Source organism: Trichomycterus rosablanca, chromosome 4 (genome assembly GCF_030014385.1).
Source record: "Trichomycterus rosablanca isolate fTriRos1 chromosome 4, fTriRos1.hap1, whole genome shotgun sequence".
Taxonomy (NCBI): domain Eukaryota; kingdom Metazoa; phylum Chordata; class Actinopteri; order Siluriformes; family Trichomycteridae; genus Trichomycterus; species Trichomycterus rosablanca.
In genome coordinates, this window is record NC_085991.1 from 5,941,254 (window position 1) to 5,962,400 (window position 21,147).

At 39.6% G+C, this 21,147-nt stretch overlaps 2 protein-coding genes across 2 annotated transcripts; both read left to right on the forward strand.

Moving 5' to 3' along the window:
* Positions 1-1,286: 1,286 nt before the first annotated feature.
* On the forward strand, positions 1,287-10,682 carry zgc:136930 (uncharacterized protein LOC563946 homolog). The gene is made up of 9 exons (XM_062992996.1): positions 1,287-2,105; positions 2,240-2,300; positions 2,812-2,907; positions 3,045-3,224; positions 4,213-4,338; positions 7,365-7,585; positions 7,740-7,777; positions 9,174-9,212; positions 10,546-10,682. Exons 1-9 carry the CDS (start codon positions 1,321-1,323, stop codon positions 10,584-10,586), a joined length of 1,587 nt encoding a protein of 528 aa, XP_062849066.1. The 5' UTR covers positions 1,287-1,320; the 3' UTR covers positions 10,587-10,682.
* An 8,105-nt stretch (positions 10,683-18,787) lies between these two features.
* On the forward strand, positions 18,788-20,664 carry ccr9a (chemokine (C-C motif) receptor 9a). Its single transcript, XM_062992997.1, has 3 exons — positions 18,788-18,849; positions 18,977-19,068; positions 19,151-20,664. The coding sequence occupies exons 2-3, from the start codon at positions 19,012-19,014 to the stop codon at positions 20,201-20,203; spliced, it is 1,110 nt and encodes a 369-aa protein (XP_062849067.1). The 5' UTR covers positions 18,788-18,849; positions 18,977-19,011; the 3' UTR covers positions 20,204-20,664.
* The last annotated feature ends 483 nt before the right edge of the window (positions 20,665-21,147 follow it).

Here is a 21,147-nt window from a genome sequence, read left to right on the forward strand (position 1 = left end):
TCGCAGGCCACATTAAAAATGACGTGGCGGGCCAGATTTGGCACACGGGCCTTGAGTTTGACACCCCTGCATTAAAAAGTTGTATTGATCCTCTTTGGTCTTGGTTCCCTTATAGATTCTAAATGAATCTATAATGAGAATCTGCAAAAAAATGCTTTTAAAATAAGTTAGTTACTAGATTCCTAATTGATAGTCATATAGAAAATAACTATAACTGCTGGTTAGGGTAGCGGGGCTTTATCCACTGGGAAACACTGAGCTTAAGGCAGGAATACCCTGGCCTGGGCGGCAATCCATCGCAGGACGTCATCCCACCCCCATCAGACATAGCCAATCATGTCTGCCTGGCTGAATAGAACAGAATGCTATACAGTACAACGAAATTCTTTCTATGCATCTACGGTGCCCCTGGAGCTGAGAGGGTTAAGGGCCTTGCTTAAAGGCCAAACAGTGGCTGCATGGCAGAGCTGGGATTTAAACTCTCAGCCTTTGGATTGATAGCCCAAAGCTCCACTCACTAAGGCAGATAGCACCGCTGTGATTCGTACCTGGATTTCAACCACCCAGCCTACCAGGTGTTGAATGTGTAGTTATGCAACGATGCATTTGGCCAGGATTCAGTTCATGAAAATCAAGACGCTATGCCTTCTTTACCTGTCAGAAAAGATGACAGGTGACGCTGGACCTTCAGGCAGAAAAGCTGCTTAAATTTCTCCTTAAGGCTTTCAAGACTGGACAGAGCCTGCAAATTCCAGATTTTATGAACGATGCTGGCAAAGAACACATCTCAGGAGTCGTCAGGTCTACACAACAGCTAGTTTAGGCTAATATGTTCTGCAGCACAATCAAAAGTGCTGTGTTTTGTAATACATATTGGTTTGCACTTTGTGTGGGTAGTGACCCAAAATAACTACCGGTCCCAAGCTTTTTGGACGGCTGCATGACAAAAAACTGTGAGGGGAATTTCCATTATATTATCTTATATCATTTCAAAACCCCTTCCTGAACGTTCTGCATCAGAATGTAAGCGTTTGATGGTAAGATTGAGTGTATGTGACTACGTGTGCTATTAATCATTCAATGCTTGACAATTATAGCATCTAAAGACTGACTCTTCCCTGAGGGAAAGTCAGACTTAGTCTAACAACCCAAGGAATGTAAAGATGGCACAGAAAGCTTGGCATCAAGTCCTGGCTCATTTATTCTTGCTCCACCCTTGTATTCATCCCTGACTCTACATAAACCCCTTCAAGTTCTCGCCCTTGTTGCATTCGGTTCTTCTAACAGCCTGCTTGCTCCAGTAATCCACAGTTGTCCATCATGTCCATGTCAATGTCTATGTCCTCCTCCAGGGTCTCTCGAAGTGGAGGTGGTGGTGGTGGAGCTAGGATAGGAGTGGGGTATGGCGGAGGTTCTGGAGCAGGTCTGGGGCTCGGGATGGGTCTGGGTGCTGGAGGTGGGGCTGGTGCCGGGTTTGGAGGTGGATCAGCATTCGGCATGAGTGGTGGAGGTGGATCAGCGTACGGCCTGGGTGGCGGAGGTGGATCAGCGTACGGCCTGGGTGGCGGAGGTGGATCAGCGTACGGCCTGGGTGGCGGAGGTGGATCAGCGTACGGCCTGGGTGGCGGAGGTGGATCAGCGTACGGCCTGGGTGGTGGAGGTGGATCAGGGTTCGGTCTGGGTGGCGGTGGAGGTGCTGGAGCACTTTTTGCCAGCCCGGCATTTGCCCTGGGCCGCACCTTCGCGGTCGGGGGGCTCAGTGCAGGCTCCGCTCTGGCTGCAGGTGCTACTATGGGCACGGTCTTGTTTCCTGGGCTTACCCGAGAGGCAGAAAAAGCCACACTGTCCACCCTGAATGATCGTTTTTCTGCGTACATGACCCAAGTAAGGTCTTTGCAGCAGGAGAATGCTGCACTGGAGGCCAAACTGTTCATGCTGACCGGTGGTACCGACATGTCCCCAGAGTCATCCTCTGCCACTCCAGTGGAGTTTGAGAACCAGCTGGGTGAGTACCGTGGCACTCTGCAGAACCTGACCCTTGATACCATCAAGCTGGAGATAGAACTTGACAACGTGCGTGGTACCGCCCATGAGCTTAAGGCCAAGTAAGTGTATTTGTATTGGTGTTGGTTTTAATAAAATGTTATAAAAATATATTGCTGCTCTTTTCCCCATTACATTTGTAATTTATTAATTAGGTAATTAATTGAATTTATTTAATTGTCTTTCTTCACTTAAGGTTTGACTTTGAACAAGGGGTCAGGTTTCAGCTAGAGTCTGATATTGCTGCTATGAAAAAGGTAAGAAAATGAACAACTTGTGTTTAAAATGTGAGAAATTGTGGTCTGTTCTGTGTTGGTGCTGGTCAGCTCCATGGTCCTGGGTTTAAACTAGGTTATATTGGAAGAATTGTTTTTACTGTGCCTTTTACTTAACATGCCAATGAGTGGACTGGATGCTTTAAATTGCAGGTGGTCACCTAAATAAATGATCGTACATCCACTGTCCAGGGTGCGGTCAGTTTTCCAGAGACTCCAGAGGTTTTAGACAATCTAAGATCTTAATCAGAACATAGAAAGTAAACAAATGAATAGATTAATAAGGTAATAAATAAATAAACAAGTGGATGCTCAGCCCACAACCACAGAACAGAGTTTGAAGCCCTGTGACAACTTGGTACCCTGTTAAAAGTATTCCCACCCTGCGCCCAGTGTTTCCCAGTGAAACCTGGACCTGGACCTGCTGCATAAAACAGTTTATAATAATGCATATGAGCCTTGAGAATCTCACACTGTGCATTTTCGTCTACAGGACATCGAATCGGCATCGGACATAAGAATCGATTTGGACACAAGGTACTCCAGCCTGAAGAGTGACCTGGACTTCCTCAACAAGACACAGGACGAGGTACTGAAAATCTACACACAGCTATTTGCAATCCTTTTTGTGTATTTAAAGCTACAGTAAAGGAGTGTGAAACCCCAGTAATGTTCTGCAACAATGTGACTCTCTGACTCTCTACCATTTATTTTCTGACATATCAGGAGCTGTCTGCTCTGCAGTCCAAACTGGGTACGACCACCAAGGACACCTCAGTCTCCATGATTGAGGTGGACACCATGAGGTCCTTCGACATCTCCGCAGCGCTCAACAAGTTGCGAATGGAGTACGAAAAGTCTGTCCGGCAGCACAGAGAGGAAGCCGAAGCCTACTACAAACTCAAGGTGAATATTAAATACTTTATTGAGAACTTTGCAGGTGGTAGATAGTTCCAGTCTGAAGCTTTGCAGACCTTTTGCATCCTAAAAATGTTCCACAGACAACTCTAATAAGTGACTGAAAGGTAGCTATGAGAGTAAATGACTAAGTGTGTGTGTTCATGTGGTCCTTGGTAGACTAACACCATGACCAGGGTCCAGGGTGTATTCCAGCCATAGGAAAACTGTCAATACATTCACATTTTCAGCATTTAACAGACGCTTTTATCCAAAGCGACTTACAGTAGTGTGACAGTATATTTTCTAGGCAATTGAGGGTTAAGAGCCTTGCTCAAGGGCCCAACAGTGGCAACCTGGCAGTGGTGGGGCTTAAACCAGCGACCTTTCCATTACTAGCCACAACTACCTACAGTCAATAAACCCCTAATCAGAATAAACATTTAATAAAATTAAATAATTGATCAATAGATATTATTTACATACCTGATTATATGATACCAGGGTTGACATTGGTCTAAAATCTAACTTGTAAACGTTGCTTATGAAATTAGAAATGTACTTAAACCCTCAAATATGTAACTGACATCAGCATGTCATGAATCTGTTATGTCAAATGTCATATGCAGACATAAGTGTTTATAGCTGATAACAAATATAATTACAGTTGTATCAGTAGTTTTTTCATATGTAATTTTCATATGTAATGTAATGTGACTATGACTAGCAACATTACACTGTTCTAATACGTGACGTCAACTGTTGACAACCCATGACAGCATATGACATCTGACATAAGTTTCTGATATGCTTACATCAGCATCATGACAGGTTTAAGTCAAACGTTAATAAAATAGAATAAAACAGAATAGCCCTACATTAAAATAGAAATCTATGTAGGTGAGTTGTTTTTCCTGTAGGTACCACTTTAAATGTCAGCATGAAGTAAATTAGAATTCCATAAATTGAGCAATATTCCTTCCACTTTTTTTGTCAGATGGATGAAATACAGACCGCTAACGTCAGGAGCGGAGAGGCCGTGTCGTCAACCAAAGGTGACATCGGAGCAGCCAAGAAGGAGCTCCAGACGCTCATGATAGAGTTACAGGGTCTCATCACACAAGTGAGTGTCCATATACATATACACACAAACACTCATGAAAAATGAAACCTTATTACACAGCTATATATTTCTTAATTCCTTGATTCCGGTACACTACCCTGAACAATGTCTGTTCTTTTTTACAGTAAGCTGTAGCAACAATTATGCATAAAACAGAGACTGGTGTATTAATCATTGTTTGTCATTGAAAGACTACAACAAATAACAATAGCTATTTAAATAGTTTATACAGATGGGTAACAAATTAAAGAAAAAAATTTCTTGCCACCCGAACACAGCATTGCAGCATTTAGCCAATGCCTTTATCCAAAGCGGCTTACAATGACGACTGATTAAAGTTTAAGCAATTGAGGGTTGCTCAGGGGCCCATCAGTGGCAGTAGTGGGATTTCAACCGGATGCCTTCTCATTACTAGACAAGTAGGTTAACCACAGAGCTACCACTGCCCTATTTTACTAAAAATTTTTCTTAAAAAAAACATATGCCACATGCATATGCCAGTATGTTAGTTTAAAGAATCCCCCAAACAGGTTATTTCAACTCTTTTATAATAACAATAATAATAAGCTCCCGGAGGAAACCCACACAGACAGGACTCGGACAGCCCCACCTGAGGATCGAACCCAGGGCCTTCTTGCTGTGAGGCGACAGTGCTACCCACTGAGCCACTGTGCCACCCTTAATGATAATAATAATAATATAATAATAATTGGACTTATTATTGGACTGCTTTTGTGGTTTGTGGTTTGATAAACTGCACATCTGGCACATTTTCAAAATAGTTTGTTTGCATAAAGATGGCATCTTATTATAGACCTGGAAACGTGTACACCACAACACCTCTCTAACCCCCCTCGTTACTCTGTTTACTTCTAGGCAGCTTCAATTTTTTGAAGCTTTTTTGCTCCTACAGTGGCATTTAAGGCATTTCAAGCGTGAGGCTATTTTTTAGGAACATTGGCTTGATTTTGAAGGTCATCACACTTTCATATGTAGACTAAAAGTTATAGAGGACTACGTAACCTAAATGCTAAGATGAACTTAAATTAAAATTAAAATGTAAATAGGAACATGCTTTATTTACATTTTGTTCATAACAATCTTTAGAGGTGCTAAATGACACGTAGCTAATAGAGTTTTTATTTCTGACAATAAATGTAGCTTCTTTTATTCTTAATATTTTCCACATAAGATTGGACGGATTAACAACATATGACTCAATAATCTCTTATCTGTATCCACTATCAGTCTAATAATTAGCTTCGATCAGGACATGGATTAGTCTTCTGACATCAATTGTGACATCAGTCTATGTCATGACAACCTCTGGTTTGTAAGGTTTGATCACGTCCTCTGTATCAGTCAGTTGGATTTTAACACTCACTGAGTCGAGCGTGGTTATCCCCGGCCCTTTTACAGTGGTTTACTCAGCTTCCTGGGGATTTTATCAAATGAAAGTTTTGTTGTTAACCTAACAGAATAGGAAGTTAAAACTAGTTTGAATACAGTTACGTGTCTGAGAGATGCACCTCGGTTTGATTCCCAGCGATTAGCATATTTACAATAAATCACGGTTGCCAGGTGCAGAAAGCAGACGACACAGGAAGTGGTTTTATACTTTATGCTGAGATGTTTTTTACAGAAATCTTTTGAAAACATATTGCGGTACTTGCTCGAAACATTACATGACTTACCAGTCGACAGAGAATGCCAACGCTGAGATGTTAGGTACTTTCTGTGGTACCGTTTATACTAAGTAGGGGATTTATAGTGTATTGGTTTACAGCTCATTCTGAAGGGATTAGCTGTGATGAGGGAACCTGTAAGAGAAACTGCCTATAAAAGTGTAGGGGTATTGTAAGTAGTGGTAGCTCAGAGGTTAGAGACACTAATGTTTGGAAGGTTGAGGGTTCAAACCCCACCACTGCCAAGCTGCCATTGTTGGAACTCTGGAGCAATTAATCCTAAATTGCTTGGATTGAAGTCGCTTTGCCCAAAGCCTTAATGTAAATGGGTCTTTTAGGCAAGTGCTGTAAAATTTTATATATATGAAACACATATTAGTTAATTATTATAAAATTATAATGTTTTATGTTTAAAATCTGCATCTCGGTATTATTTTTCCCAGATTAAGTGTAGTTTTGAGTCTTTTTTTTCTCTTTCAGTTGCACAACAGCTATGAATCCTAATAAATGCTTCCTTTAAAAGATGTGATGCCAGCCACTGCATCTTTTTAAACTATTGCCCATTAGCTGATCATTTTGCTTTCAAATGAGAAGCTGGAATGATGCAGTGGCACTAAACAATGTGTGGCTATGGCATCATCTAGAATTGCGATCCTTGGACGTCAGACTGAATGCTTTAGATCGAACATCTAATAACTAAATATAGAATTAAAATCAAGATAGATAAATAGATAAAAAAAACTACAAATATTTGACATTATTATTCTTGCATTTAGTTTTATTACCACCTAGCAATAGTTAGCTATAATATTAACTTCTGGTCTTTTAAGTGTCCTTATAGTAATAATGCTGAACCATAAAGTAACTTTATACTATATATAAATATAAACAATAACTAGTTTAGTATTTAGTGTATGTTGAAATAAAATACCAGACAAATGTAAATAGGAATTATTTCAGTATTTAAGTCTAGTCAGACATGCTGTAGGCAGAAACATTAGCACAACAAGCTAAAGCTAATAGCACCTTGTTCACTTTTGGCTAATTAGAGCAGCTTGCATTCGTAATAGATAAAGCTATGTGGTTTCACTATCCAAAGTTCAGTTTACATTTATAAATGCTTAAAATGTACCTTTAGTAGATTTATATTATGAAATATTTTAGAAATCAATGTTTCTGCATACAAAAAAAATCCTATATAAATAAATACCTTTTTAATGCTTTCATTATCATTGTGTGACTGACCAGAGTCAGTCAGTAATTGTGTGACAGAGAAACACGTTAAAGTTCCTTTTAAACTGTTGCTACATAGTAAATGCTAATTTAATTTCTGTTTTATAGAACACAAGCCTGGAGCAGGGTCTGGCTGAGGCCAATGCTCAGTCCACCGTCGGTGTGGCTGAGTACCAAGCCCAGATCGCCAGCCTCACGGCCGCCATCGAGCTCGCCAAAGCAGACCTTCACAAACAGATCCTGTCCTACCAAGAGCTGCTGGACGTCAAACTCGCCCTGGACGTCGAGATCTCCACCTACAGAAAGCTACTGGAGGGAAATGATTTCAAGTAAGTCACTCTTACGTTAATTTAAACCATCATCGGTGATAGAACAGATTCTTAAATTTAGTCTTGATGTAGATTATTGTGCTGTACAGGTTTTAATTTTGTTTTCTTATTGTTATACAAACACGTCTAACCAACTCTGTCTTTTTTCTTTCAGATTTCCAGATTTTTCAGACTCTTCCTACAGTTTCTCAGGTAAATGCACTCACTTTGCAAATCAATGTCAAACCAAACTCGCTTGCAGGGGGGTTTCCTGGTTACCTTGGTAACCATACTGAGGTGGCATAAAAACAAATACTCTGTTTTTTACTCTGTTTCATTACCGAGCTTATCTAAAATCTACTGCTTGTTGTTTCACCACAAATAATCGTACAGTTCTAGCTTGTGTCACACAGACCAGTACAAAAGCCTCAGTGGTTCAGTGTTTCAAACATTTTGACTGACATAGTCTAATAGTACATGGAAGATACATGCTGTACCTACCTACAGCATGTTAGTTTAAATAGTCGGACCCTGTATTAGTTCCTGCCCCTTAAAAATAATACTTTATTGTATAATTACATTAAGTTGCTAAAATACACCATTGCTATCTTCACCATCACCATCTACCATACCTAATATTGTGAAAATATCCAGGTTATCTGGAGAAATATAACAAAAATAACTGTATGACTTTTGAGCCCTTAGACAGCATTGCATAAGAAACATCATGCTACAGCGATAAATATAGCCACATAGGATCTGGAGTTCTCCTGAACATTGTTATCACTTAACCCAGACCACCGCTTCATCAAGAAACTAAACATGAAACTGTATTATGTGATGAGAAAGCCATTTATTAACTCTATGGACAAATCAAGCTCATCTTATCAGGACACAAAGACAGTGAAAGCATAGAATTTGGTTTGTTTTTATTTTTTAAAAATTTCCCAACTTTTCTGGAAAAGCCAAATATAAATATTAGAATTTTAGTTTTTTTGTATTAAAAAGCAGGATTTATTCTTTTTTTTAACATAGTTAAAGGGACCAAGTCCTGGGGTATGGGAGTGGACGGGGCCCTCTCTTATATACGCTTTTCCGTCTCATAGGGAGTGCCCCGCCCAAAACCAGTACACCCCGGGGCTCGCCCCATCTCTCAAAGGATACACAAACTAGATACATCCACACAGGCAAGTTCACCTTAAATCAATGTTGCATTCACTTTTGTTTTTATAAATTTATAATAAGACCAGCGTGTGTGGCACAGCGGTCTGTTATACTAGCTCACCACCGTTGAGATCTGGGTTTAAATCTCTGCGGTGCTATCAGCTAGCCGGTGTCTACACAGACATGATAGGCTATGTCTGAGTGGGTGGCTGCCTTTCTTTGTGTTATAACCTAAATGTTCAAAGAAAACTGTAGATTCAAATAAGAAAAAAATACACATGGTTCTTTGATGAGTGCAGACAGGTAGCACTATTGTTTACATTCTACCCACCTTCTGAAGTCTGAACCCATTTGAAAGTATGTCCTCTGTGCTGTCGTCAAGCATTAGGACAATTCGTGACATTCTGTTTTTCATTGTTATTTCTTTATTCTTTTCTCTTTCTAGCTGGTGGAGGAGGAATACACGTCAAACAGATCATGTCAGGTACGTTAAAACATTCTACATGTTCCTTTCATGCATGTAATTATGAAAGTCATTGTTATTAGCAAGGCTGTAGGCATGAAATGAACATTGGTATATTGTGATTGCAGTCTTGGTTTCTAGATGCTATTTAGGCAAATCTGACGTGACTGTTTATAATCAGATGCAAAACTGCATCCCACTCAAGGGCCAGATCTCACATCTTATACCACGTCTCTTAATTTTTGCACATTAATGGTAAAACTTCAGCCTAGCATTACAAAATATAACACATTTAAATCCAATAAAAAAGGATCAACATATTACATATTAACTGCACTGGTTTGATTGACTTGTTGATGACGAAGCAAAAAGTGAAAGTCCTGTCTTGGTACTGGATTACCTAATGATGTGTGTTTGGTAACAGCTTCGGTTTGTCAGCTTGTGTCTAGTAGCTAAATATAAATAAATCAATCACATTTCAGTAGGAGGTAAAGGTGTAAAAACAGAAATTAAGAATTGCCCAAATCACATCATCTTCATAAACTGTCGTGGCATGGCCATATTAAGTGGTACCAAGTCAGGTTTTTAACAGTTTTTAACAGCAAATCAAGGCTGGCATGGAACACACCTTATCAAGAGTTGTTATGAGATTCTGCCCAACAGTATAGTGTCTTCAATTAACCCGACTGCATGTTTTTGGACTGTGGGAGGAAACCGGAGCTCCCGGAGGAAACCCACGCAGACACGGGGAGAACATGCAAACTTTGCACAGAAAGGACCCAGACCACCCGTCTGTGGATCAAACCCAGGACCTTCTTGCTGTGAGGCGACAGTGCTACCCACTGAGCCACCGTGCCGCCCCTGTTAAAATTTGTTTAGATCGTTTTTGTTATTTTTCTGTGCGACCCATTTTTTTTGGCTCACGACCCACCCAAGGGTCTAAAACATGTATAGCAATGCTAGGCAGGTCCAGTTCATTTTAACTTGAAGGTAAAAGAAAAACAGCTTTGTGACCTGCACTGGTTTACAGAGAGGAAGCAAAAACTGATATGATAAGACATCCTACTACTCGTTAAGTCAGCCATCATACCAGAAAAACGGTACAGACCTAGAGGCTTGACCCATATTTTCTAGGATGACATGCCAGATCTCTATTTGTTTAAAACTCTAAGTGTGATTCTGGACTAACCTGTTACACAGTGCTCTTCAATCCCATCATTAAAAGTGTATATGCACTAATACATTTTAGGGGACCACCCGAGTTTACATGACAGTTTATCTGAACGTTACCTGTCCTGCTAGGAGCTGGAGCCGAGAAAGTGACCTTCCTCTTTTTTCGTTTTCTCTCTGATAGAACACACAGAGACTTCACTCATCAGCGATGAATCTTCCTAAAGATTAAGTTGAACAGACCACAACGAATCTTGGAAGCCAACGTGTGTGAATCTCCCCAACCTGTTATTTCAATAAAGCAGCATTCCAAAAAACAAATATGTTGATGTCTTTGTTCTTCAACTTGGGTCCATCCTGTGCTGTTACATACATACATACTACAACACAAGCATTTCCTTTAAAGGTCAAAAATTACTCTTGGTTCAGGAAAGCTCCAAGAATTTGTGGTTGATATTCATTTTTAGTTACTTCATTTGTTCTTTCAGTTTCTTTCTGGGTTTCGTCTGGCTTCTCTAGTTTCATTTCACATCCAAACAACATGCTGAGGCTGGATCAAGTATTTGAATAATACACAGTGATGCCCTGTGATAAGCAAGAACCCCGTCCTTGGTGTAGTTCCACCTTATGCCTAGTGTTCCAGTAGTACGCTCCAGAGCTAAGATCTTGATTAGTGTAGAGGTAACAATATATGAATTCATTATTATTATTTATACAACTTAGTGTTACAGATCTACCAAATGAGCTGCCATACAATTAAAAATGTGCATTGGTGGAACAGAAACGTGTTTATGCTACAACGGACAATGCATACATCTCATTCAGTCTTAATTCAATCAATCAGAGGAGACACTTATCAACTGCTAGAATTAAGTTGGTGGGTATCAGAGGAGGCATAAGCTAACTTTCACCAACTTTCACCTTTGTAAGTATTCGGTACTTTACAATTGTCTTAGCACATGGTGGAGTGTCAAAATACAGAGGAACCTCGATTTAATGGATTAAAAAAGGGAGCACTGGTCCGTAAAATGTGCCTGTCCGAACCAGTAAGGTTTTTTTTTTCCAGGGGGTGTGAAAATATACGAAAGCACAGCACTAAGGTCCACAAAAGTGCTAAACATGCACATATGTACTATTCCTTTTTATCTTTATTATTCTTTTTTCACTGCATACTCCTTCAGTTTTTCTTTAGATCTACGTAGATCACTCACTGTCTGATTCTTCACACCATATTCCTCACATATGCAAGCCACAGAAACACCGCGTTCCTCTTTCTTAATAAGTTCTAATAAGTCTTTTCAGCGATACCTACATGCTCCCTTTCGCTCAACACTTTCAAAGCCATAACTAAGCACTAGAACTTGCAAAGATTAAGCATAAAACACCAAGAAAAAGGCGAGAACAAAGTGAGCCTCCCAGTAAAACAAAGCCTATCGCTCATGTAAACAGAGAGATGTGTGCCAGCCTCAATACACTTCTGTCTGTTTTATGTATTTTAAACAATCAAACAGGACATTCGGTTTTCCAGCTTTTGGCTGCTAAATCTGAGTTCCGTTAAATGGAGGTCTGTTAAATCGAGGTTCCTCTGTACATCTGGAAGAAACACTACCAGTCTAGGTCTGTTTTTCATTTTTGGTTTGGGTTTATTAATTCCACTGCAGCTAAATCTTAATGCTACAAACTGATGGAGTACTTGGTTTAGAAATGGTTTGCTGTGTTTAAGTTTGGCGTGCAAGAACGTAAACAGCCTGTATAGAACCCAGACCTTAATCCCATCCAACACCTGCTAACACTGACTGTAAGAAACCAAACCATTGTGGTCTTATATCCAAATTTACTGAATATCCTTTACACAAGAGTGGAGGCTATAGAAGCAGCACAATGGGGGCCTACTTCTTCTAAATGCCCATTGTTTTTGGAGCGTTTGCATACAACTCAGACAGAAATAGAAACCGTTGGTGCTAGTTTTCCGCTACCTGTTTCGTTTTAGCACGTAAGGTGCAACCTAGAGGAAGTTGATGGCAGGTTACACTTGACAAGCTGGTTCTTGGTTTTTATTTTGCTGTTTTCTCCACTATTAGTCCACCCTCTCTCTGACCACATGACATCCTGAAAAACATCATGCGGTACCTTCATTTGTTTTTCAAGGTCTTGTGGTTTTGCATGCTTTTTATTAAACTTTTACTATATTTGATAAATCAGCACCCTGGTCTTGGAATTTATAGACCACATATCACTCCTGATCACCTAAAAGTCCCTTTAAAAAGTTGGGGTGCCACATGTGCATTGGCACCCACAGCTTGTTTAGGTTTACCTTTCTTACCTCTTTTGTCAAACTATCTGCCCTATTCCTTTTCTATCCCCTTTTTATAGTAAAAGCATCCCATAAGTTATATTCCATGTACTTGTAACAGTGCAGGTAAACACCTTTTTATTTGGATAGTCACATTTGTGTTTAAATCATTGTCACAATAAAACAGTTGCAGAAAACAATACAATATCAAGACTGCTTTGAAAAACATACTTCCTGTACTAGAAACCGTGGACTTTAATTGTATATACATCAGGCCTGTATGTGCAGTATACATTTAACATAAATTACAGGTGTTTTTGATGCTTGCTTACACTAGCAGGACTTTATCAACAAATAAAAACATCAGAGTATAAGAGGCCAATGTATGATCTTCCTCACTCAATTTAAGGTTATTACTGCAACAGGTATACCTGCTGTGGAGATAGGCAGTGGGCTCAGATTACAGAATCATGTCCATCTGCCCTGCCACAGGTGGACTCTTTAATCAGACAGTCTCAGTTTCTCAGGCTGGGTCCAAAATCGCATACTTAAACAGTACATACTAAATTGGAAGCAGTGCGCACTGCTCGACCGGTAAAGCAGTACGCTCTTTCAGTACGCAAGTGTGCAGTATGCATGCAACCTCGAACGTACTACGTCCGCCATCTTACCAACGTCACGTGATGCATGTCGTCACATCACCACAGTTATAACAATTTTAAATCTGTCGTTCTCCACAAAGCTACTCATAATGTTATTCAGGGTTGTACTTAATCACAACATTTCTCATTTTTGTTTACTCTGACTCTCCACTTTCCATCATCCTTCTTCTTCCACTACGAACGCCTTTGCAGCTCCAGTTGAATTATGGAATTGATTCAGCAGTAATTTACTGCAGCTGGAAGAGCCCTTTAAATATGGTTCTTGTTGGGCTTTTTATTTTTGCTGGTTTTGCATTGTATGGTGTCCGTGCCCAAGTGACACCTGTACATTGTGTCATACCAAGGCTGGTATGTTTTAGCTGGCTTAGATGTTGGTATATTTTAATCTTTTTCTAAGGAACCATTTGGCCCTTAAGTGACTGAACCACTGGATGTGGGCGGCAACCCAAACATGAGTAATCACACACCTCTGGACCGAGTAGGTAATGTTTTGTTGGGGGTGTCGTCAATGTCCCTGTGATGCGAGTTGTCTGATGTATGCTGGGGACAACATAGGCTTATATCCCTGTGAGGTGAAGGACTCTTTCCTTTTCTGAGCAAGTATGTGGAGTGTGACTCCACTAATGCACTCATCTGTCTGTTCAAGCGTCTCTTTATTTTTGACTGCTTTTATTTGGTCCTTTAGTTTCTTTTATTATTTTGTAGTTTCATTTTGTTTGTAGCTCTTCAGCCACAGTATTGTTCTACTTTGATTAAGCATCTGCTGACTGGATTCATCCTCCCTGTTCTTGCATGTATGGAGCTACACCTGTTTCCTCAGTGGGGAGACATGCCCCGCCCTGCCCCATTACACTGGAGTATCACTACCTCACCTTAATGTTCCATACAGGAATAAACAAAAATCTCTATATAAAATATAAACATGTATGTGGTTTGCTAGATAATCTAATTACAGATGTGGTTAGAGGAGAAAGGGCAAAAGTTTAGCAAGTAAACCAGCGTGTTCGTGTTCTCCTCACAGTTCCTCATGCGCTGAATGTAGCGTGCAAAACCTCACCGCAGGACGTTCTAGAGAGATTCTGTTTGGTTCAAAAGGACAACCGTTTGCTTTATAACTGAATTTGGATGTTGGGTGAAATGAGTAAGCGTTAGTTATATTTCCTAAATTTAATCTCTGATTTGAGTCAGACTAAGGACGTGTTGCTTACTGATGAACTGGAGCTACATCATTTGGCCAAAAGTATGTAGTTACCCCCTTTTGACACTTACGTTCAGGTGTTAACTAATGGGTGTGTGAACCAATGAGGCAAAATCCTATTGCCAAATATTTGGCCCGTCCTAACTTTTTTTGAATTTGTCACAGGCATCAAATTCTATGTTTGTTTTGTTTAAGTACAAAAGCTGCTAAATGAACACATTATAAATGTTCGTACTTTTGTTCACCTATCTTATTGATTATTTTATAAGCTACACCTACCACACAATTATTCTTGGGTATACAATTACTGACTGTAGCCCGTATGTTGCTCTATACCACCCTGTGCCCTATATGTCAATCAAAAGAGACACTCATAAGAACTCACTGACAAATGTCAAATGTTATTTGGGTAATGGACCCATTTGGGTGATGGACTGTAATGTTGTCAATGTCCAGTATGTTTAAACAGTGTTTAAAAATCCCAACAACACTGCTGCACCTGATATACCTATACCAGAACAACACACACTATCAAGTCATTACCAGGTCATAATAGTGTTATTATAGTGCTGAGAATGATCCATCATAAACACATTATCTGGTCAGCGGGGGCCCTCTGGGGGTCCCTTTTGATTGTACATAGTGTACAGTCAGTAGCTGTATACCCAATAAGCTCATCTCTATAGTAGGTGAAGTTCCAGATACGTGTACCTAATAATTATGATATGATTCATAATGAAAATAATGAACACTTAAATACAAAATAAAATATTTTTTGTGCTGGTCTTAAACTTTTGGTCACTACTATATTTCTTTCTTTTTATATATTTATATATTTATTTCTTTTTATATATTTTCATGTTAATCATGGTCAGGGTTGCGGTGGGTCAGATTTCCCTGAATCAGTGAGCACAATGCATTAATACACCATGGACAGGACGCCAATAAACCGTTGGGCCTCAAACACTGACATACCCCCAATTAGGGATTTGAACTTACAATACCTTGTAAGTTATTGTAGCTGGAGCCGTACCATCAGTGTTTTTCATGTTTTTTTAGGTACACCAGTGTGAAAAAGGAGAACTGATGCACACGCTCAGGATATGGCGTAAGTGTGCAGACAGACAGCATAAGTGAGATTTGGGCAAGAGTTTTGACTTCACCAGTGCCCATGATATAAAAAACAGGAAGTCAAAGTGTTTTATTTATGTTCACAGGATGTTGTTAAAGCAAATTAGCTAAATAACAAGAATTGATTCAAAAACAGAGATTCACAAAACACAAAGCATAGAGTTGAGGTAAAATGTTTCCGTATATTTGTAGGGGATTGATTCAAATAATTGAAATTGTATTAATGTCTGCCACTGTTTTTCTTCTACTTCTTCTTCTAAACCTAAAAAAAAAAAAAAAAAAAAAAAAAAAAAAAACAAGCAAGAAACCTCTTTTAAACCTTTGAGTGCGTACTGACTATGGATTTGATGAAAATCTGATGGTTCAAATGGACATCTAACAACTAACTAACAAGTATTATTTTGATGGCGTAGAAAGTTCTTTAATGTCATTTAACTTAGTTGGTGGGTATTGCTGTCAACTCAAAGTGAGAAGGTCTTGGGTTTGGTCCCAAGTGGACAGTTATAAGTTCTTTCTGTGTGGAGTTTGCATGTTCTCCCTGTGTCTTCATGAGTTTCTCCAATAGTCCAAATATGTGTAAGTTTGGTGACCTGAACTGAGGAATCCTAACTACCTGTCCTGTCATGTTATGAATGGAACAAAAGTGTAAAACATGACCTTAAATCCTAATAAATAAATAAATAAATGATGGCACGGTCTTCCAATTCCTTGTCAAACATGATTACCTACAGCTTGTGACTTGTGTATGGCCAAATAAAAAGAGCTAACTAGGCTTTACATGCTGGAACATTAGTGACTCGTCCACAGTCAAGTAAGATTTTAATTGCTATGTGTTTCGAGACACTGTCGCCTAACAGCAAGAAGGTCCTGGGTTTGATTCCCAAGTGGAGAGGTCTGGGTCCTTTCTGTGTGGAGTTTGCATGTTCTCCCAGTGTCTGGGTTTCCTCCGGCAGCTCTGGTTTCCTCTCACAGTCCAAATAAGTGCAAGGGAGATAAATTGGAGATACATAATTGTCCATGACAGTGTTTGATATTGAACTTGAACTGATGAATCTTGGATAACCAGTAACCAAAGTGTGTAAAATATAATGTTAAAAATCCTAATAAATAAATAAATAAGAAGTAAGATATTAATTGCTACGTGTTTTGAAGATGTCGTGCAGAAAATATGGCATCACTTAAGGGGAAACTATGATAATAATGATCCAAGCTGCATCTGATTCATGATAAATAATAAACGGAATAAACACTAGACTCTCTCTTATGACCACGTCACTTTGTTGGTAGAGATTCTTAACCGCAGAAAATCAGACGTGTGGGATGTAAAAGATCAACAACATGAAAAGGAGAAGGGATCAAAATGATGACGTTCCTTATTTTTGATGGTTCCTTGTTTACCAAACCAAAAAAAACACCCACATGAAAAGCACTGCTAACTTGTTTGACAGCCATAAAACAAAAACAAAAAAGAAGAAAAACAGGGACTGAGATGTTAAACAATTTTTCATATGATTTTATTTAAACTAAAAAGGTAAAGGTTTGAGCACACACAACAGTGAACTCATGTTTTCCCTTTACATCTAAATCTAAAACCATGAGATACATATGGACTTGGTTCCCTTCTTTGCCCACCAGATTTACCAGCCTCCTTTCATTCCACTGGATGTTAAAACATGACCACATGAAGTATTCACTTCCATTTAGACTGACGCTGATGTTGTAAAATATGTTAATAATGTCAAATAATGATGTTGCAATCAGGGATCCAGTCAATCCCAAAGGTGTTGACTGGGATTCAGGTCAAGGTTCTATGCAAGGCAGAGTCAAGTCCTTCCACACCAAACGTTTTAATTCACAATAATATTGAATTAGGTTGACATGGCAACTCTACTTTTGCTGACTTGTTGGAATGGTGATGTTGGTGGCACAGCAAAAATCAGCTGCTGGCTGGTTACAAAGAAGTGGCATTTAATTAGGTAAAGAAATTAGGGAGTTGAAGATGACTAAATTGGGGGGGGAAAGGGGGAAAAATTCAATCCAACCCCTCTACAAAAAACCCCAAACCAAAACGCTTATGAGAAGAAGAAAAAAACCCAGTAAAAATGTACATTATTTTGTGACCTTGTATGATAGTAATAATAATAATAATAATAGTAATAATAATGTGTGTGTGTCTGTCTTGTTATGGACTGGCGACCTGTGGGGATGTTTCCTGCCTTTCGCCCATTAAATCGGTGGTAAAACAGACAATGAATAATAATAATAAGTAGGGCTGGCTCGATACCACTTTTTATGTCTGATACCAATATGAGTGAGTGAGTGGCAATAAACGGTGCTCTGTTGGAACGTATCTTTGTGTGTTATTTGCTGTTTGTTATTTATACACACAAACAATGGCCTTATTTACATTAAGTGTTATTTAAATTAAGTGCTATTTACATTAAGCAACAGTATCGGATCGGATACTGGACCGATATTGATACAGATCATCGGATCGGTGCCAGCCCTAATAATAATAATAAGTTGAATTCCTAAACACACCATTACAATCGCTATTAGCTAATGTGTCAATTTAATTCAAAATGTGACAGAACGACCACACAAAAATCCCAAGGAAAAACCAGAACACACTATGTTCTGCTGTTTATCCAAAAAATCAGTGTTTAACCACACTGCATACCAAGTCTTCTCCTATAATGTTTGATAAGAGTAAGAAATTGATAAGCACTTCTAACTACAAAAGCAATCCAGAAAGACCCAAGATAATCGGTTCTGACGCTAAATTCGGTCACCTTGCCTGCATGACTAATATTTAAGATTTATGAACGTCTAGTTAAGAGTATACCTCAGTCCTGAGAGATGAGGATGCAGTTTAGCATCATTAAAAAGTACAGTATGGAAAATGATACAGGCATTAATCATAAACTGAGTCATTAGAAAATGTTATCAAACACTTTTAGGATTCACTATCTCTAACCAAAGTCTGTGTTAATTCATTTCCCAATGAAGTTCACTATCAGTGAGTTGTCTAGGTTTGCTCGACCGTACTACAGGAAGAGAGAAAAAAAAAAAACAACGTGCGTCACTCGGCGGTTAAATTTGGCGCTTTAAAAGCTTCTGCAAAACAGGCGGTTTTAGACAGGAGACATCAGCTTAGCTGCACGCTTCAGAGCTCTGATTGAATCGTGGTATGCCCACAGACGAGTAAGTAACTGATAACTAATTCTCATTAAGGGTTTTTAATTTATCTGATTAATGAATGATTTTAATGTAAATATATATATACTAATGGTGTATGTGTCTAAATTCAGTATTTTCCTTCTGTTTTCAGATTTCAGAGAATAATTCAAAGACTAAAAAGGAAACATGAATAATCTGACTGGCAGCTTGGTCACCCTTTTAACAACAGCGGTCATTCCAACTGTAAGTAGCATCAAACCTAAGCTGAATTTGGTTTCTTTTAAAATAAATAAGTTCTAGATTTGATTATTTTCTCTCTCCGTAGGAAGATTATGGCAGTGGTTCAGGCACTGAAGATTATGATTTTATCACCGACACCCCATGTGACAAGAGCTCAGTGCGAACCTTTCGCAAATACTACGAGCCGCCTCTCTACTGGCTCATCGTCATCCTGGGCTCCGTAGGCAACTTGCTGGTCATCTGGATATATACAAACTTCAAGAACCGCCTGAGGACCATGACAGACGTGTACCTCCTAAATCTGGCCCTGGCAGACCTGCTTTTCCTGTGCACGCTGCCATTCTGGGCAGCAGACGCCATGAAAGGCTGGACGTTCGGCACCGCGATGTGCAAGGGCATGTCAGCGCTGTACAAGATAAACTTCTTCAGCAGCATGTTCCTGCTCACCTGCATCAGCGTGGACCGCTACGTTGTGATTGTGCAGACCACCAAGGCGCAGAACTCCAAGGACCTCCGCCTTGCGTGGAGCAAGGTCATCTGTGGCTTCGTCTGGCTCCTGGCCATCGTGTTGTCCATTCCGGAGTTTCTCTTCTCTCGGGACAAGAAGGACTTTCAGGGCAACCACTTTTGCACCATGGTGTACTGGAACAACGAGCACAACCGCACGAAGATCCTGGTCCTTGCGCTGCAGATCTGCATGGGTTTCTGCATTCCACTCTTAGTGATGATCTACTGCTACTCTATCATCATCAGGACCTTGATGAAAGCCAGGAACTTCGAAAAGCACAAAGCCCTGAGGGTCATCCTGGTTGTCGTGGCGGTGTTTATCCTCTCACAGCTGCCATACAACAGCATGTTGGTCGTGGAAGCCACGCAGGCGGCCAATACCACCATCACAGACTGCGACCAAGCCCAAGACTATGACATTGTCACTCAGATTATGAAGAGCATAGCTTACATGCACAGCTGCCTTAATCCCTTCCTGTATGCCTTCATAGGAGTGCGATTCAGAAAGGACTTAATCAAGCTGTTTTACAAGTTTGGATGCATGTCCAGGAGCAAATCGAGCAAAACGTACGGTCACAGTCGCTCTTCTGTCATGTCTGACGCCGACAGCACCATGGCTTTGTCATTATAAGCTCAGCATTAGGACAGTTTTATTCATAAAAGTTCAACTATGTGCCTTTTTGAGAACTTGAGGGGTTCTACATCACTGTAGAGAGGGGCGTACCCTAAGATGCACATCATAAAAGGATCCTATGGTGGTCTCTAGACTGATGTGGATGAATGTATGGTTCTCTTAAGTCTGCCAAATAATGTGAATGTTTTTTCTTTTACTATAAAGTGTTTAAATGTAGAATAATGGACATTAACTTGATGAACATGATTTGATTTGTAATTTACCAATAGTGTTTGTCATGTTTAATGCTGTACTGTAAAATGCTGTGTGCTCTTCATCAAACCTGTACTTTTGTATTTTTCTTATGACTGCAAATAAGTTCTGCAAATAATTCAATGCAAAACTGAGCCGGTGTAAATATACATCTATTTCTGCTGCTATTTTTTTTACTAAGAATGAATTAAAATTCACTTAATATATTTTCTGGTTTCCTGTTTGTTTGTTTTTTTTAGCCACATAAAGATTTAAACTCACTGAACGTTTAATTTAAAATCCAAAACAAAAATTCAAAGACGTTTTACTTGCTTTGAAAGGAAAAGTAAAATTCAGTAGCGGCATGTGGACTTGTTTACATGTCGAGGGCATTTCGTGCAAAGCGTAGTGAGAGTAGAACGCTGCGGTTAGAAAACCGTTGTGAGCGTGACGTACGTCGTCTGCACACTGGAGACACTGTGGCGTTCGTGGCCAGGCTGGGGTGTCGTATCAGTAGGTAACACAGGAAAACAAATTGCACTTTCAAAACACTTTACCCGTACTTACCTGTACGTCAATAAATACATGAATTTATTTGATGCAGACAGGATGAACCTGAGACATTTCATGTTTTGTCTGGTCAACTTCACTACATTTATTAATAAACATCCATTCCTGCATTTCAGGTCTGCAACACATTCCAAAAAAAG

What these genes read in the sequence shown, in the direction of transcription:
- zgc:136930 (XM_062992996.1), top strand. Translation starts at nt 1,321, where the DNA reads ATGTCCATGTCAATGTCTATGTCCTCCTCCAGGGTCTCTCGAAGTGGA. An exon ending in TACAGGGTCTCATCACACAA is followed by an intron (nt 4,339 to 7,364) that starts GTGAGTGTCCAT and finishes TCTGTTTTATAG; the next exon opens with AACACAAGCCTGGAGCAGGG. An exon ending in CTCTTCCTACAGTTTCTCAG is followed by an intron (nt 7,778 to 9,173) that starts GTAAATGCACTC and finishes TTCTCTTTCTAG; the next exon opens with CTGGTGGAGGAGGAATACAC.
- ccr9a (XM_062992997.1), top strand. Translation starts at nt 19,012, where the DNA reads ATGAATAATCTGACTGGCAGCTTGGTCACCCTTTTAACAACAGCGGTC. An exon ending in CAACAGCGGTCATTCCAACT is followed by an intron (nt 19,069 to 19,150) that starts GTAAGTAGCATC and finishes CTCTCTCCGTAG; the next exon opens with GAAGATTATGGCAGTGGTTC.